At 56.3% G+C, this 15,075-nt stretch overlaps 1 protein-coding gene and 1 non-coding gene across 5 annotated transcripts in view; both read right to left on the bottom strand.

Annotated features, from left to right (window-relative positions):
* Positions 1-1,658: 1,658 nt before the first annotated feature.
* Positions 1,659-1,731, bottom strand: Trnaa-agc. The gene has a single exon. It is a non-coding gene; the product is annotated as a tRNA-Ala (tRNA).
* A 6,709-nt stretch (positions 1,732-8,440) lies between these two features.
* Sik2 (salt inducible kinase 2) overlaps positions 8,441-15,075 on the bottom strand; it is an 81,962-nt gene continuing 75,327 nt past the window's right edge. For 3 of the 4 annotated variants that reach the window (XM_048343819.1, XM_048343818.1, XM_048343822.1), the window contains 6 exons: positions 14,688-14,972; positions 14,418-14,578; positions 13,681-13,791; positions 13,006-13,097; positions 11,269-11,880; positions 8,441-9,902 (listed from right to left, as the gene is read on the bottom strand). In XM_048343819.1, coding sequence (XP_048199776.1) covers positions 9,878-9,902; positions 11,269-11,880; positions 13,006-13,097; positions 13,681-13,791; positions 14,418-14,578; positions 14,688-14,972 — 1,286 coding nt within the window. In that variant the 3' untranslated portion in view covers positions 8,441-9,877. The remainder of the gene's footprint in view (positions 9,903-11,268; positions 11,881-13,005; positions 13,098-13,680; positions 13,792-14,417; positions 14,579-14,687; positions 14,973-15,075) is intronic. The other variant, XM_048343820.1, reaches the window with a different exon arrangement.

Genomic DNA, 15,075 nt, shown 5'->3' with positions numbered 1-15,075 from the left:
TCTGCTCTTAGGAAATAAGCTTTCTGTGGCCCTCTGCCAGCCCCCTGGCTTAGGCAACAGTTCCTTGTGGATTTGTCTGATTGCCTTCCTTGGACACACATTGCTGCTGTCTTTCATCCTGGCCAGTTTGTACCCATTGTTTGGCTTGTTAGGAGAGGGAAGCATAGATATACACACATCTGACAATAAGAAGGTTCATCAGCATGGATTTATCTCTGCGATTCTACAGTTGTGTGGGGTTTACCTCTCCTGGGCTTGAGATGAGATCTTCTTTCAGCCGGTGCTGCCCAGGAGATAGGAACCTGAAGATGCATCCTGTTGCCTAAGAATAAACAGATCCACGTGTGGTTTGGAACGAGGCCTCTGGAGGCCAGGGCAGCCCTCAGCTCCCGGAAGTTGCACAGTCTGGCCCCTGGGGTGCAGGCCCTGGGGGGCCTTTGCAGGACACCTTGTCCTGAATCAGCAACCTGACCTCTGAGCTGTCTTGTCCAGGCGTCCAGGATGCTTGCACACAGCCCCGAGCGCCATGCACCATTCCTGACGGTGGTCACAGTCAGGGCCTGTGGCTCTGCGCTGCCTTGCATGCAGCCATGTGTGGGGCTCAACTGAAAGGCCGCCGTGACCCTGTAGGACAAGGGGCAGCCAAACAAGGCTGGCCAAGGAACAGCTCTGGTCCACTCTGGAAGGAGCTGAATCTTTTCTGTCCAGGGCTCCAGGCTGTCAGTGATCAAGGTGTGGGGGACCCCCTTGCTGGAGTGGCCCTAGGGAAAAGCATCTGAAGCCAGGCCCCAGTGAGCTGGCTTTCCCTGTTCCCCATTCTTATAGGCAGGGCCTCCCATCGGGTGCCAGTGCCTTTAGGTGGACTTGGGGGGGCTTTGCCCAGGGCCGGCCATGGTGCTGCCTCTGTATCCTCGTTGGGGTGGCACTTCCGCTCTGCCATGAGACAGTACGTCCGGGGCTTGTGGGGTGGGTGACTTGCTGTCCAGAGCTCTGTCACTTGTGCCCCCCGGCAGAGACAGCCGTGGCGGCTTGGAGGTGTGGATGGGGTGGGTGTTGGGCACAGTTCCACCTCGTTGCCATTCCAGGTACGAGTCCTGTCTGTGGCCTCGCTTTCCGAGCGCGAGTTGAGCGGTTGGCATGGGCCGGGGCGGCCGCAGATGGGCGGTTCACACGGTAGCGCAAGGGCCTGGGAGGCTGCGCCCCCCCCCCCCCCCCCCCCGCCACACTCTAGCGGGAAGGAAGGCATTTGCACGCTCATAGCCGCTCTGGCGGGCCCGCGGGTGGGAATCGCGTGGAGCCCACGAGTTTCCTGTTCTACAGGTCCTGAGCAGTAGACGTTTTCACCTGGTGTCTAGCGTTGCTGTGCGTGCTGTCCTGGGCCTGAGCTTCCACGCGTGGACAGCTCAGGTGGCCCTGGGCGTCATGTGTACCGGGCCTCAGGTGCCAGCCCTCCTGTGTGTCCACTGCCTTGGCTTTGCCGGGGGGAAGAGACTGAGGACACCTTCCAGCTTTTAGGCCGAACTCACAGGGTTTTTGTTTTGCTTTTTGCCAGTCCTGGGCCTTGAACTCAGGGCCTGAGCACTGTCCCTGGCTTCTTTTTGCTCAAGGCTAGCACTCTGCCACTTGAGCCGCAGTGCCACTTCCGGCGTTTTCTATATATGTAGTGCTGGGGAATCGAACCCAGGGCCTCATGCATGCTAGGCAAGCGCTCTACCACTAAGCCACACTCCCAGCCCTCAGGGTTTTTAGGGAACAAGTGGTGTTTTCCTCCCAATTCAGAGCCGCTATAAGCGCGGTGCACCCCGCAGTGCGTGCGGCCCACCGGTGCGGACAGCACCGGCTGCCATTCCTCAAGCCCTTGACCAAGTCTCACGCCATCCTCACAACCTCGAGGTGCGTGGATTTCCCGGTTTCCGGTGGTCATGAGCTCCCCGTGAGGCCGGCCACGCTAGTTCCCTGAGATCGGGGCTCATGGATGGCAGGGGGTGATGTTGGTGTCCCTGAAGGAAACTGCCCCGGGGGGGGGGGGGGGGATGGAAAGGCAGTTTGTCCGTTGCCAGGCAGAGGCCTGTGTGTCAGGGGCCGAGGGGTGGGGCGGCCGAGTAAGTGATCCAGGAAGTCATCCAGTTGCAAAGCTGCCTCTTCTTAACCCCTCTCTGTCTGCAGCGCCCCTCATGCTGCGGCTGCGCAACTCCTCTGCACCGGATGACACACGCGCCCCCTGGGCGGGCCCTGCTGCGCCCCAGGAGCCGCCCCTCACCCCAGGCCCGGCCCGCGCAGCGCCCCTCCGCCTCCTCAGGTGCTGCCGGGCCTCAGTTAGGGGAGAGTTAACCCTGGATTTGTTTATGGAATCACAAAGTAGCTGTCACATGATTTTAATCAAAACACCATTTCCCTGACAACGGTGATGTCAGTCTTGTTATTGCAGGAAGGAGCAGCTGCGAGGGACATTCAGTCTCCACGCTGAGCCCAGGTTTGGAGAGTCAAATCAAGTGAAGCATCCATAAATAATGGCTGCAGACACTCGCTGGAGGCGTGCGGAGTCCGCCCGCCTCTTCCTTTCTTCTGTCTGGACAGTTTGTCCTGGACACATGTTGACCAGACCCCAGTCTCTGCACTGAGACTCAGCTCAGGCTTTTTTTTTTCTTCTCTTTTTATCTTTCTTATCCCTTGCTCTTTCTGCCCTTGCTTTACTGCTGCCTGATCCCCCCCCCCCCCATTTTCCCCAAACTCCGTCTCTGGAGCCCCTGCTGGTGCCTTGGTAGCAGCTGTCTCTAGGATCGAGACCCCTTTGATGGAGATTCAGGTGGTTGAGGTTAGCTTCTGCTGGGGCCGTCCTGCCCAAGCACCTGGCTTGTTCCTCAGATCAGGGGGTGCCAGGAGGAATTCTGAGGTGCTCAGCTCTGGATACCTGAAGGGCTTGCTTGGCCAGAGGACTGGTGCTGTTGAACCCAGAAAGACGGCAGACGGGCCCATTCCAGCCAGGGCTGACAGCAAAGGCAGAAGTTCCGAGAGGCTCCATGAGCCCCATCTGCAGAGACTCCAGCGGAAGGAATTGGACCTCAGGCCACCTAGAGGTCAGCCCCAGCCTGGTGTCAGGGCCAGCTGGAGTCGTGTCCTGGGGCTGTGGCCTTGGCCCCTCTCCATGGGGAGCAGAGCAGGCCCTGCACCGAAGACTCCCTGGGCACCCAAGGGTTTGACCTACAAGTTGAAGAATAAAGTGGCTTCTTGATCGTGGTGGGCGATTCCCTGACTCGATCTCGGAAAACCCAGAGATCCCAGGGCAAAGGTTTTGTGGTTTCACCTGTGGCAGCAAGCGGTCACCCAGGGCAGTGAGGAGGGAGTTCACAGGCACCACAGCACCTGTTTCTTCCGGCATGGAAGCAAGGCGAGCAGAATGGTCGTTTCGGGCCAGCACGGGCAGCGAGTGGTCTGGGTGTGTTTGGTTAGCTCAGTGCCATGCCAGGCTGTTCCCATCACCATGGGCGACTCGGGGCCTGTGTAAAGCGCTCTGCCTGGGCCAGTGGCTGGGCTGGGAGCCATCCCGGCCTTGAGGACTCGGTCAGGGGTCCTTGGTGACCTCGTGGATGTCCTGGCAGGGAAGGGCCGGCACCGCCCTCCTGGAGGGCCTTCCTGGCAGAGCGGCCGTTCTCTCGGGGCTCGCTCACTCTCTGCCGGCCTTTCATCCCCGAAGCCCTCCAGCGGCCTGCCCGCCCTTTGGTTCCCCTTTTGCTGACTGAATGAGGGCTTCTGTCGTGAGCAAAGGCAGGTCCGGTGGGCCGCAGCCTAGCGGGAGGCAAGGCCGTGGAGCGGGGCCTTGGCCTGGCAGGCAGGGTGTGCTTGAGGGAAGGGCTGGGCGGCCTTGTCTTAATTCACTTGGGGTTCCACCCCATCTCGCGCAGCAGAAGCGTTTGTTCCCAGGCATCTCAGGCCCCATTAGTCCATCTTTGGGGAATGAGGAGGAAAGACTGAGTCAGAAGCTTTCAGAGCCGTCTGAGTGACTCAGTTCTCCCTCATGACACTCTTTCATGCCTTGTCTCTGGGTGGATCTTCTGCCCAGCCGGCTCAGGGGGCCTGGCTGCAGCGGGCTCGGGGGGCCTGGCTGCAGCGGGCTCGGGGGGCCTGGCTGCAGCGGGCTCGGGGGGCCTGGCTGCAGCGGGCTCGGGGGGCCTGGCTGCAGCGGGCATGGCCTCCCCTGCAGGCTTCCTTCCTTTCCAGCCACCATGCTGCTTCCACCCAGGGCCTTTTCAGGCCTGATCAGTCGTCCTCAGGATGGCCGTGTTGATGAGGTCGCGGGGCCCTCTGTGGGCGTCCGCACTGTGTTCAGAGGGGTTCAGCCCCCCACAGATGGGGAGATCCGCAGTAGGAGGCTGCGAGCGCTCCCCCTGCCCACAGGTCCAGCCTCTGCGATGTGTAGTTCTTTGTCCCATGGCAGCTCTGGGTCCGAGGTGAGGGTCCAGGCCTTTCCGTGTCGTGTCCCCTCACCTGGAGCCACCCAGAGGGAGGGCAGCGTCCTGAGTGGGGAGGGGCCCCGTGATGGCCGGCTCGCTGTTCTTGCTGAGACTCTGGGGCCCCGGGCTTGTTTTTGGCAACACATGAAAAATGGGGAAATTCAGTGGCAAAGGAGAAAGTCTGCAAAACACAGGGACTGAAATGAGCTGTTTTTTCTTTTTTGGGGGGTGGGGTGGGGGCGCTGGTTGCACCCAGGACCTCAGTGCTGGCTCTTCACCTTTCCGTGCTCAAGGCAAGCGCTGGCCCGCTGCAGTGGAGCTGGAGTCTCAGGCTTGCCTGGCAGCGAAGAGCTCGGCCTCCTGCGGGGTTAGGATTAGAGGCAGGGCCAGCGGGGCCCGGCTTGGGAGGGAGGGGCGTGCCCCCCCCCCTTGGCCTCTGCTCCTCGCTCTCCTCAGCCGGGAAGCCGCCCAGGGCTCTGGCCTCAGCAGAAGGGCTTGCGTGAAACCCAATCTCAGCTCAACTTGCCAGCACGCAGCTTAATCCCACCCTTCATGCTGGGTCTGGCTCCCCAGGCAAGCGGATGTGAGCCCGGGGCACAGGGAGCCGAGGGCGTGGGCTGGGTCCAAGGGACAAGGCCGCGTGTGTGCGCGCGCCTCTGGCAGCTCCTGGAGAAGAGGTGGCAGCCGGGGACAGCGGCCTTGCCAGCCCTACCTGCGGCCCTGCGGCTGGCTCCCCGAGGGGGCGCTGGCCTTCCTGAGGCCCGGTGGGGCCCTGTCCGCGTGAGCGCCGTGTTCCCGGGACCGGGGCAAGGTGTTATTTACCCGGCTGACGTCAATGGGAACACATTATCCACCGTCCTTCCCGCAGCCCGCAGCCAGCGCCCGCCAGCGGGGCACCGGGCTTCCAGACTGCAAAGCCCACCCCAGGCCCGGGCCTTAGGGCCTGACACAGCACCCGGCGCTTACAAAAACAAGTTGCTTTTATTTTAATTCCAAGAGGGTTGGAAACATAAAAACAGTACATTTTCCTCACAGAAAATTACCCCATTTAAATGACCATTTGGAACAAACATCATTTATTAAAGTGTATTGGAGGCCATTTCTAACGAGTGACAGGGTCCACCTTCATTTTTCACATTGGAGCTATTATGATTCGCACTCAGAACACCAAAGCTGCTGAAGTCACCAGGTTGGTTTTTTTTAAGTCATTAAAAAAAAAAGCACAGGGAAAAGAACTACGATTAGATTGTTTCTCAGAAGTGACTACTCACAGATCAAATATCCAGCAAGATCATTCTCCCCCCCAATCAAATAAACTTGCCTTTTCTACAAAGTGCAATAATCTCCATCACTTTTATTTCTTAAATTGCAGCCTTCAAAGATTAGCCAGCCTCTGTTTCTCTTTTTCCTTTCAGAGTAATGAGGCAGATTTTTTTTTTTTCAGGTCCTGGAGCTTGAAGTCAGGGCCTGGGCGCTGTCTTTGAGCTTCTTTTGCTCAAGGCTAGCACTCAATCACTTGAGCCATAGCTCCACTTCTGGGGTTTTCTGTGTAGTTTATTGGAGAGAAGGATCTCATGGATTTTTCTGCCTGGGCTGACTTCAAACCTCAATCCTCAAGTTCTAGCTTCTCGAGTAGCTAAGATTACAGGCATGAGCCATCAGTGCCTGGCACATTTTTTTTTTTTTTTAAACTTGGGGTAGCAGGAAGGCCTGAGCACTTGTTTCCTCCATGGAGTAAATCTTGAAGTGATAGGTGCTACACAGCCAGTGGCAAGTCCCAACCAACTCCATCTACTACGGTGGTAACATCTTTCCATCTGGGGTCATATTGTTCCAGAAAGTTCTTATGTACCTAAAACTTCTCTCTACCCACCTCTATTTTGGCTCTGAAAGACAAGAGTGTTCAATCAAAGAATGTTACTTTTTCTTTTAATCCTAAAAGTGTCTAACGCAGACTCCGATGTGTGGGACCGTCTTCAGGATAGAGGTTGTCTGTGGTTCTGGGCGGCCCCGCCCTGGGCTTGGATCTGTGCACCTGTCTCTCATCCCTTTAAAGGAAATCACTGTGTAACCTGGAGCAAGTAAACATCTGCTGGGAACTGTGGGTTCCCGGACAGGAGGAGAGACAATCTGCTTTGTGGGGTCAGGGTATCCCTCAACTTCTTGAGTGCAGGGCGCCCTGGACGGCTGCCGTGGTCACCTGAGGCCCCCCCCTCCCCCACTGCACAGCTGTTGCCTGGAGAGTGCAGCTGTGTGGACAGCGGCCATTCTCCCAGTACCTGGCGGCAGCGGGGGCTTTGTTGATACAGCTGTTTGCCTATGGAAAGAGCCAGGTGGACTGAGCCGGATTCACGGGAACCAAAGCCAGAATTCTGCCAGTCAACCTGGTGCGTTTCCTGGCTGTCCTGCTACAAGCTCGGTGCCGTGGGCTAAGCCACCGCCACTTCCCTGTGGGAACCTCGCTTTCCTCCGTGAATGATGAGGACGGCAGCTCCCCAGCTAGTGGCACGGACGGTTGTGAGGATTACTAGGGATTAGATGTGAAAGTGCTTGGTGAGTTCATGGAAAAATAAAAGCTATGGCTCCTTTTGGATGGACAAGCCAAGTATCTGGGCAGAAACCATGAAAACCATCTTGTGAAGTCTTTGGGCGGCTATTTTCTCAATCTGTGTACCAGTATGTGCTCGAAGCTGCCAAATGAGTTGGAATCATCCAGATAAGGTATGGACAGAACATAGTGGTGCAACTAGGACGGCTGGGAGTCTTCTAGAACCAGCCAGGCTGCACTAATTATGAAGAAATGATAAAAAAAAACCCCCACAAAAACCCAGAAGTGACATGAGAGGTGCTAGGAGATGAGAGATGCCAGGGCCAGGCCCCTGCCCGAGCCCGTCCCCACCACCCGGGAGGCGCGCGGGACCCACCGGGGATACCAAGTTTTGGGGTGTCCTGTGCAGTTTAGCAATTGGCGCAGATGTTTCTGCTCTTGTATTCCACACATCACTCAGAAGATAAGTTTTGTTAAAAAAAAAATACACCGAAACTTTCAGAAGCAACAAAATGACCAAAGACCCTGCCTTTGGCACACCTGTAACTCACTGCCTGCTCTTCCCTTTCCACCTTTGATGTCCTGGCTCAGGAGCCGAGCAGCTGGGTGGCTTGGGAGCCAGCTCGGTGTAGGGGAACAAATGCAGCTGAGGTGAGCAATGGGGCTCCCCCCTGTTCCCTGGGACCAATGGCACTACCGCCGTCTCTCAAGAGGAGCAAGGTGAGAGTTATCTGGAGTGGGGATTTTCTTTGAGCCCGGAGGATATTAAGTGTCACTGTTGGTACAAAATTTAAATATAACTGAGGACAGAAAACCTGCACCGCTGTCTGCGCCTGCGCGGGGATGGGGGTTGAGCAGCCCGTCTGCGCCTGCGACCTGTGCGAGGCCTGCGCGGGGGGGGGGGGGGGAACGGGCAGTGCACCTTCCCTGGGTCCCCGGACCCTCGGCTGACCACACACCTGGGGCCCTGGACCGAAGCTGCCGGGAAGCAGCGGCTTTCATGTCCCTGCAATTTCTGGGTCTTCACCAAGCCCCCTCTCCCAGGAGCACACCCCTTTCCCTACTTCCTATAATCAGAGGTGGGAGGGCTCTGCCCTGCCCTGCCTTCGTGTAACGACCCGGCACACGGGCAACGGGGAGCGGTGGGCCCTGGTCCTGGGTGGGCAGGGAAGGGTGGGGTCAGGGGGGGCCCTGGTCATGGGTGGGCAGGGTGGGGTCAGCAGGGGTCCTGGTCATGGGGTGGGCAGGGCAGGGTGGGGTCATGGGGGGCCCTGGTCATGGGGTGGGCAGGGTGGGGTCATGGGGGGCCCTGGTCGTGGGGTGGGCAGGGCAGGGTGGGGTCATGGGGGGCCCTGGTCGTGGGGTGGGCAGGGTGGGGTCATGGGGGGCCCTGGTCGTGGGGTGGGCAGGGCAGGGTCAGGGGGGCCCTGGTCACGGGTGGGCAGGGCAGGGTGGGGTCAGCAGGGGCCGTGGTACAGTGGGCTGGGTTGCGAGGCAGGGTCTGGGCAGAAGATCCGTGGACAGCCCTGCAGCCGCCCCCCTCGCCCTCCCGGCCTCGTCCTCCCCCGGGGGGGTGGTGTGCAGAGCCGGCAAGGCACGGACAGCAGGCCCTTTCCCCGTGCAGGTGGCCCAGGGCCGGCGGGGCTGTGTTCGCCTCGCTGCTCGGCTGGGAATCGCACAATGGCTGCATTTCCCCCAACGCCGCAACACCCCGGACTTCAAGACCAACCAACCAGCCAAAAGAAAACAGTACCACACAGACTGCGCTTTTTGCTGAACGAACTTTTTACCTCACTGTTCATCTCACCCAAGTGTTTTCGGGGCAGGCTGGCTTTCGGGCAGTGCTGGCACCCACCTGTCACCCGCCGTGTGCACGCCGCCCAGGGAGCGGGCCGCTGGGCAGCTCCGTGTCCGCAGCGCGGCCTCCGCGCGGTGCCCACGGCTCAGAAGCTTCCCTGGGTCACCGGGTGGGAGCCAGAGCCTGGCTCTGCAGGCAGTGCAGGTAGTGATGGACCTCAGTGATCTCGCTTGAACTGGGAGGCAGGAGCTGGCGGCGGGATTCCGGCAGGAGGGGCTGCGGCTTCACTCGGTGCTGGTCCACACTACGGCTGGGCCAGGGCTGGGGGCGGCAGCCTCTCCATGTCCCCTCAGGCGTCACAAAATGGTTGTCAATCTGCCTAGGTCTCCTGGGCTCTGGGGGGGGGGGGGGGGGCGGGAGCTGTGGCACCATGGCAACCGGGCCGTTCCTGCAGTCCTGGGCTGCGCAGCCCACCTGGGATGTGGAAGGCCGGTTCATTTCGTCAATGCCATGGCCTGTCTGCAGTGTGATTCCGGAGAGCTTCCTCCTCAGTCTAAACAAACCAAGGCCTGGTTTATAACTGGCTTACTTCGCACAGACTTAGACAGATTAAAGATCTCAATGAAATGATCTCCCGAGCGAAGCGATGGTCTGAATTGCACGAAATCATCAGTCTTAAGCATGAGGAGGAATCAACAACCCATAAAAGGAACACAATTCATTCTTTCTGGATTTTCATTGTGACGAAATCGTAAACCGACAGTCTCTCCTGCTACCCTTTCCCGTCGCCATCCGGAGCCCAACTCCAAGCAGAAGGCCTTTGGGAAGCAGCCTGGCACCGTGGGGCGCCCCTGGAGACGAGCCAGTCTCTGGCCAGCCACGGGGCTGCTCGAGTCACCAGCACGGGCAGGGGCTGGACTGGGGGGCCACAGCGGCGCTCTGGAGACGCCCCACGCTCCCCTCCCTGCCTGGACACTCACTACAAAGAGGAAAGGCAACTGAAAGGTGTTTCTAGATGCAGCATCAGTGTGTAGTATCTGTCTTCTTGTGCTTTAAGGAAGATGCTTGTTTTAAATGCATTCATCTGCTGATAGGACAAGCCACTCTAAAGGACAGAAATTATAGGTTTTTATAAACAATACTGAAATGTTAACAGCTGGATGTCACTGTGCAAACGCCACATTACCCATTCTGTCTAGGTACGCTGCTAACTAGCCGGAGCACCCATTTTCCACTTACTTCGATGAATGAATTGTAAGGGCTGCGTTTTTTTCTACTAGAAGCGTGTGGCAGATTGGTCTGCTTAAATGGTTAACACCTCTGTGACTCTGAATATTGCTCTAATACTTTAAAATTTCACTACAAGTCAAAGCCTTAAAGAACTAATTCCTATATAGTGGAATCGGAATGCTGATTCCTACATGGTGGGAAAGAAACTTAAGAAGTGACTTCTTTGGACTTAGCACAGACAGAAATAGAAAACCTGGTTTCTATAGAAAAGGAGGACTTAACGCATGACAGGGAGAAGGCACAGCTGTACCACATCACACGGGACACAAACGCTCATTGTTTCGTGTCCTTCAAATTTCTAAGCCCTATATGAAGCTGTCCAAACAGACAAGGTAAGTTGTTGAGTCAAAGGAGTGTCTGCCCTGGAGAAGCGACGGGAGGCCTGAGTCTCCACAGAGCGTGCACAGGAAGCGCCTGGCTTCCTGGTCCCAGGCTGGAGCCCCTGGCGCCCTCCCCGCCCCGCCCCGCCCAGCTGGCCTCCTGCTCTACGGGTGAGGATCTCCTGATAGTCAGCAACCCAGGCCACTTCTGAAGAGCTGTGCAGCCTGCTCCCAGATTTCTGAGGTGACCCCGGAAACAGAGCTCCTGCTCTGCTGTTTTCTCATGGTCTTGGGGATAACCTGCATCTTTACCTAAGAACTTCTCATTCAACAACAAAACAGAACTTTATTGCCCGTGCATCAGATTCATGTATTCTTGCTTTGCCTTGAAGCAATATGTTGTTGCTTGGCTTCACAGAATTCCACTGCCTTCTTGTTTTGCCCTATGTATACTGATGCAGCACACTTCTGTTTCCTGCTTTCACCAGGTTCCCTTTGGTAAGGAACTGGTGTAATTCTGCATAAGACCTATGTCTGAAGTTGTTGACTCAAGTCAACGTGTTGGTGCCTCTCTCCTCTCTCTCTCTTGTTCTGCTTTCTAAGGGCATGCGCTTCAGCCTATAACGCTGTTCTGGCATTTGCCACAAGAGATTTTGTGGTGAGACAAAGCAGGAGGAAGAACATCCACCCCAGCCAAGCCTTCTGATTCCAGTTGGGTGACTTGATTTTTTTTCCCCATTAGGAAAAGGGCAAGAAAATAAGCTTTAGATCTGAAAGGATGGAATAAAACCAGAAGTACACAGTCTGCTTGCACTAGATCCACCTCACTTCCTGTGCTTAGATTAATTCACCAAGACATACCCATTGTGTTGTGGATCCACTGCGTCTAGCATCTCACAATCAAAAAGTCCAGGTAGGTCAGGGAGGGCCAGCGGGTTGGAGGGGCCGTCCTGCAGTCCTGAGCTCCGGGGGCAGTCTGGGCCCGAGAGGCCACTCTGCTGGGCTCCGTCCACAGGATACTGACAGGGAGTGGGATAGTCTGGCGCCGAGGAAGTGGCACTTGGCAGCTCACAAGTCTGATAGGAGAACTGTAATGGGGCCGGGGCAGCTCCCGGCTGCTGTGGCGAGGGTGGAGGTGGTGGGAGTGGAGGCTGCTGCTGTTGCTGCAACTGCGTGGGCAGCGGAGGAAGAGCCAGGGCGCCAGGCGTGGAGGGCAAGGGCTGCAGCTGCATCTCCTGGTACTGGCTGAGGAAAGGGCTGTACTGCATCTGCTCAGCAGAGGGCTCCAGGACAGGGCTCAAGGGCTGGCTCAGGCTGAACGGCGGGGGCTGCTGGGATGCCGCGGGCGTCTCCTGGTGGGCGAGGGGCAGCTGCTGACTTGGCTGAGGGTAGGAGCTCTCCGCTATCTGCATCTGATTAAAGTAGGCCTGCAGCTGAGATTGCTTCTGGAGGAAAAGTCGCTTCTGTTGGAGCCTAAATTGGCAACACCAAAGGAAAGCAGGTGAAATCTCAGCGTCAATCCACCAGCAGGCACGAGCTTCAGAACCCACTTCGTTTGTTTGAGACAAGGTCTCATTATGTAGTCCAGGCTGGCCTGGAACTCTTGGCCCTGCTGCTTCAGCCTCTCCGCAGATGTGCACTCCTCCACTTCTCTCTCCCACGCAGGGAGAGAAAGTATGGCTAGGAAATCACCATGCTGTGTTTCTGAAATGTAAGCTCATTTTTTTTACCCTGAATGCTGACTAACTTCTCAGTGCTAAGTGAGCTTGAAGGCACCTTTTTTCCCCAGGTGTGTGGGTGTTTGTGTGTTTTATCTGGCAGTCCTGGGGCTTGGACTCAGGGCTTGGGCACTATCTCTGAGCTTCTTTTGCTCAAGGCTAGCACTCTACCACTTGAGCCACAGCGCCACTTCCGGCTTCTGTTTAGGTGGTGCTGGGGATTCAGACCCAGGGCTTCATGCATGCTAGGTGAGCACTCTACCACTAAGCCACATTCCTAGCTGGGACATGTATATATTTTAAATAGACCCCTGTGTATTGCTTTTTGTGCTCTCCCTTAAGGAGCAAGTGCTTTCATTGAAATTCCTTGTGCCACCTTCATACATAGTTACAGTGCATTTTCTTTTAAGGGACTGAACTTACCTATCTGCAGAGAGGCCGGTTTCTCATCCTGACTGGCCGGAGGGAAGGTAACATAACCCTTGGCCTCTGTGTGTGACTGTAGGTTGCTGGAGCAGAGTAATTCTACCTTGGCCAAACTGCTTCTACCACCAGCAAGGCCAGCAGGCATGCACAGCAGCAAGGCAGGCGGACTCAGTGTGACCCACACGAAGTGCTTTAGGGCATGGATTCGGAAAGCCTGGGTCTAGTCACACCCCAGAGGGGAAATGCGAGGAGAAAAGGAAAACAAAGTGTACTTGGGGGCTGCTGTTGTCTGAAAGGCCCAGACTCCAGGAATGCTGGAACCGCCTCAGCAGTGAAGTTGGGAAAGACTGCATGCACAGAAGCCTATGTTCCTAGTAGAGGCAACCATGAGTGGAAAAGGAGCACAAAGCCAGCATTGCCACCAAGGTGACTCTGCTGGCCAAGGAGCTCTCACCTGTGTTCCTGCAGCTGCTGTTCCAGGCTCCGTGGTGGTTCTTTACAATAAAGCTGACAGGTGTTCTGGGCCTTTGACAGAAGGCTGGGCTTCTGGAAGAGCAGGAAAACATCTAAGTATGACCGTATGCTGTTAACCTGGGAGGTGGTCGTGAGGCTGCTCCTGCCCGGAGGGTGAAGCCAAGCGTGGCCTTAGATCCACACTGGGCCAAGGGCTGACCCTGCTCCCCGACACCCAGAAGGCTCAGCAGGCCAGTTTGCTCAGACAGGACCTACTTGCTTTCCATTTCTAAAAGTCCTCTAAGGTTTAGGGGGTTGTGGAAAACAATGAGAAAAGTGGACTGAAATCTTGATAGCCTCACCATCTGCTGAATGAACGATTCATTCTTAATGTCACTGATATTTTATCATTTTAAGAGTTTCACACACCACCGCAGACATGCCATGTTAACCTTTTGCAGACGTGAGAAAGTAAGAAGCCATGTCTCCTTTTCCTACCACTCAGCAGCACACCCCTTTCTTCTTCTGAGGGCCAAGTCTGAGCTGCAAGTGCAGTCAGACCCACCGGCCTATATGGAATAATGTGGTGTGTCTACCCTAAGTAGACACCAGCCAATCAGGTTTGTGCTGTGCTCAAAGGACGGCTCTGGGTGAATGGCAAGAAGGCGGCTCCCACCTGGAGTCGATGCTGGAGATACTGGCTTTCCAGGCTTTGCCGTGGGGAGAGCTGAGGGTGCACGCCGGCAGGGAGAGTGGAGACACTTTCCTGCTGCTGAGAAGCTTCCTCCTGACAAGCAAGATGGTGGGAAATTACAATTTGCCATGCACAGAGAAGTTTCAATTCTTAATTTAAGCATCTTTGCTAAATAACCACGAGGAAGGTCATCTCTGTGGGACATAGTGCTCCAAGCTTCTGTGCAGGCAACGCTTTGAAGGATGCTTCTCACAGAGAACTTCCATCTGCATTCCCCGTGGTCCACATGTGGCCTCGTCTGTACTTCCTCAAATCGACGACACCACGGATGTACTGCGACACCACGGATGTACTGCTAGCAGGCTCGGAATTACATTTATTGGGTGAACAGTTGCATCTATTATTTCACAAATCACCTTCAATAGTTAATAAAGTGATTTTACAAAAGCAGCGTGCGGCACGCGTCTTCTATGGGTGCTGTGACTCCTCGGGTGTCTGGGTGGTGGTGGGATCCTGTGTGATCCCGCGGGATCTTGTGTGAGTGGGCGTGTGCATTGTGCCCCGCCCGTGAGTGAAGTCTAGCTCGAGCGAGGCCTCCACTGGGCGCTGGCTGCCCAAGAGACCCAGTGGGCTGGGTCAGTGCAGCAACCAGGAATGTGGTCCCCCCCTTTCAGGTCAAATAGCCTCAGAACTGTGGTGGGAAGGGCCTAGGCACTCACCTGAGGACAAGTGGCAAGATCCTGGAGCTGAGGAGCAGCTGGTGCCAGGCTGGGATCCGCGTCAGATCCCATTTGCTCATAGAGCAACTGCACTTTGTTTAGCTCCAGAATTCCTTTGGTTCTCGCCAGATTCTGGAGATGTTGTCTAAATGCTACGATTCCTAAAACAGAGCACAAAGAACACGGTTTCACACACAGTTCTCAGCACGGTGGCAACAGCCTCTCCAGTGCTCAGACGGGGGTGTGAAAGTGAGAGGACAGGGCGCTCGCCTTGGGTGAGGGAGGTGTCCGACGCCCTGCGGCCCTCTCTGAAGCTCACGGGGGACCTGTTGTGTGCTTCACGCTTCTGGGAGCTCAGAGCCTGCATGGCTGGGTTGGTAGGTCGCAGGCTGATGAAAGGAGACGTCATACGGGGTGAGGGCTGATTGGCTAGCATGATGTCTTTCAGGGAAGGGTTGTCTTCCAGAAAGTTGAGGTCTCTCTGAGCAGATCCCATGTCATACTCAGAGTCCACACTGTCAAGGGATGGGTTGTCACTCATGGAGAAAAGCTTCCCTTTAAAAGAAAACAGAACAGATACAACCAACAGCAACAACAGTTTTGAACACAGGACACAAAGTATGATGAGTTGCGGTCTGGAAAGCAGCGAGCGGTGTCC

The sequence above is a fragment of the Perognathus longimembris genome, chromosome 3, assembly GCF_023159225.1.
Source record: "Perognathus longimembris pacificus isolate PPM17 chromosome 3, ASM2315922v1, whole genome shotgun sequence".
Classification (NCBI taxonomy): Eukaryota; Metazoa; Chordata; class Mammalia; order Rodentia; family Heteromyidae; genus Perognathus; species Perognathus longimembris.
Note: the sequence above shows the minus strand (reverse complement) of the source record. Positions and strands in the feature narration are given on the sequence as shown.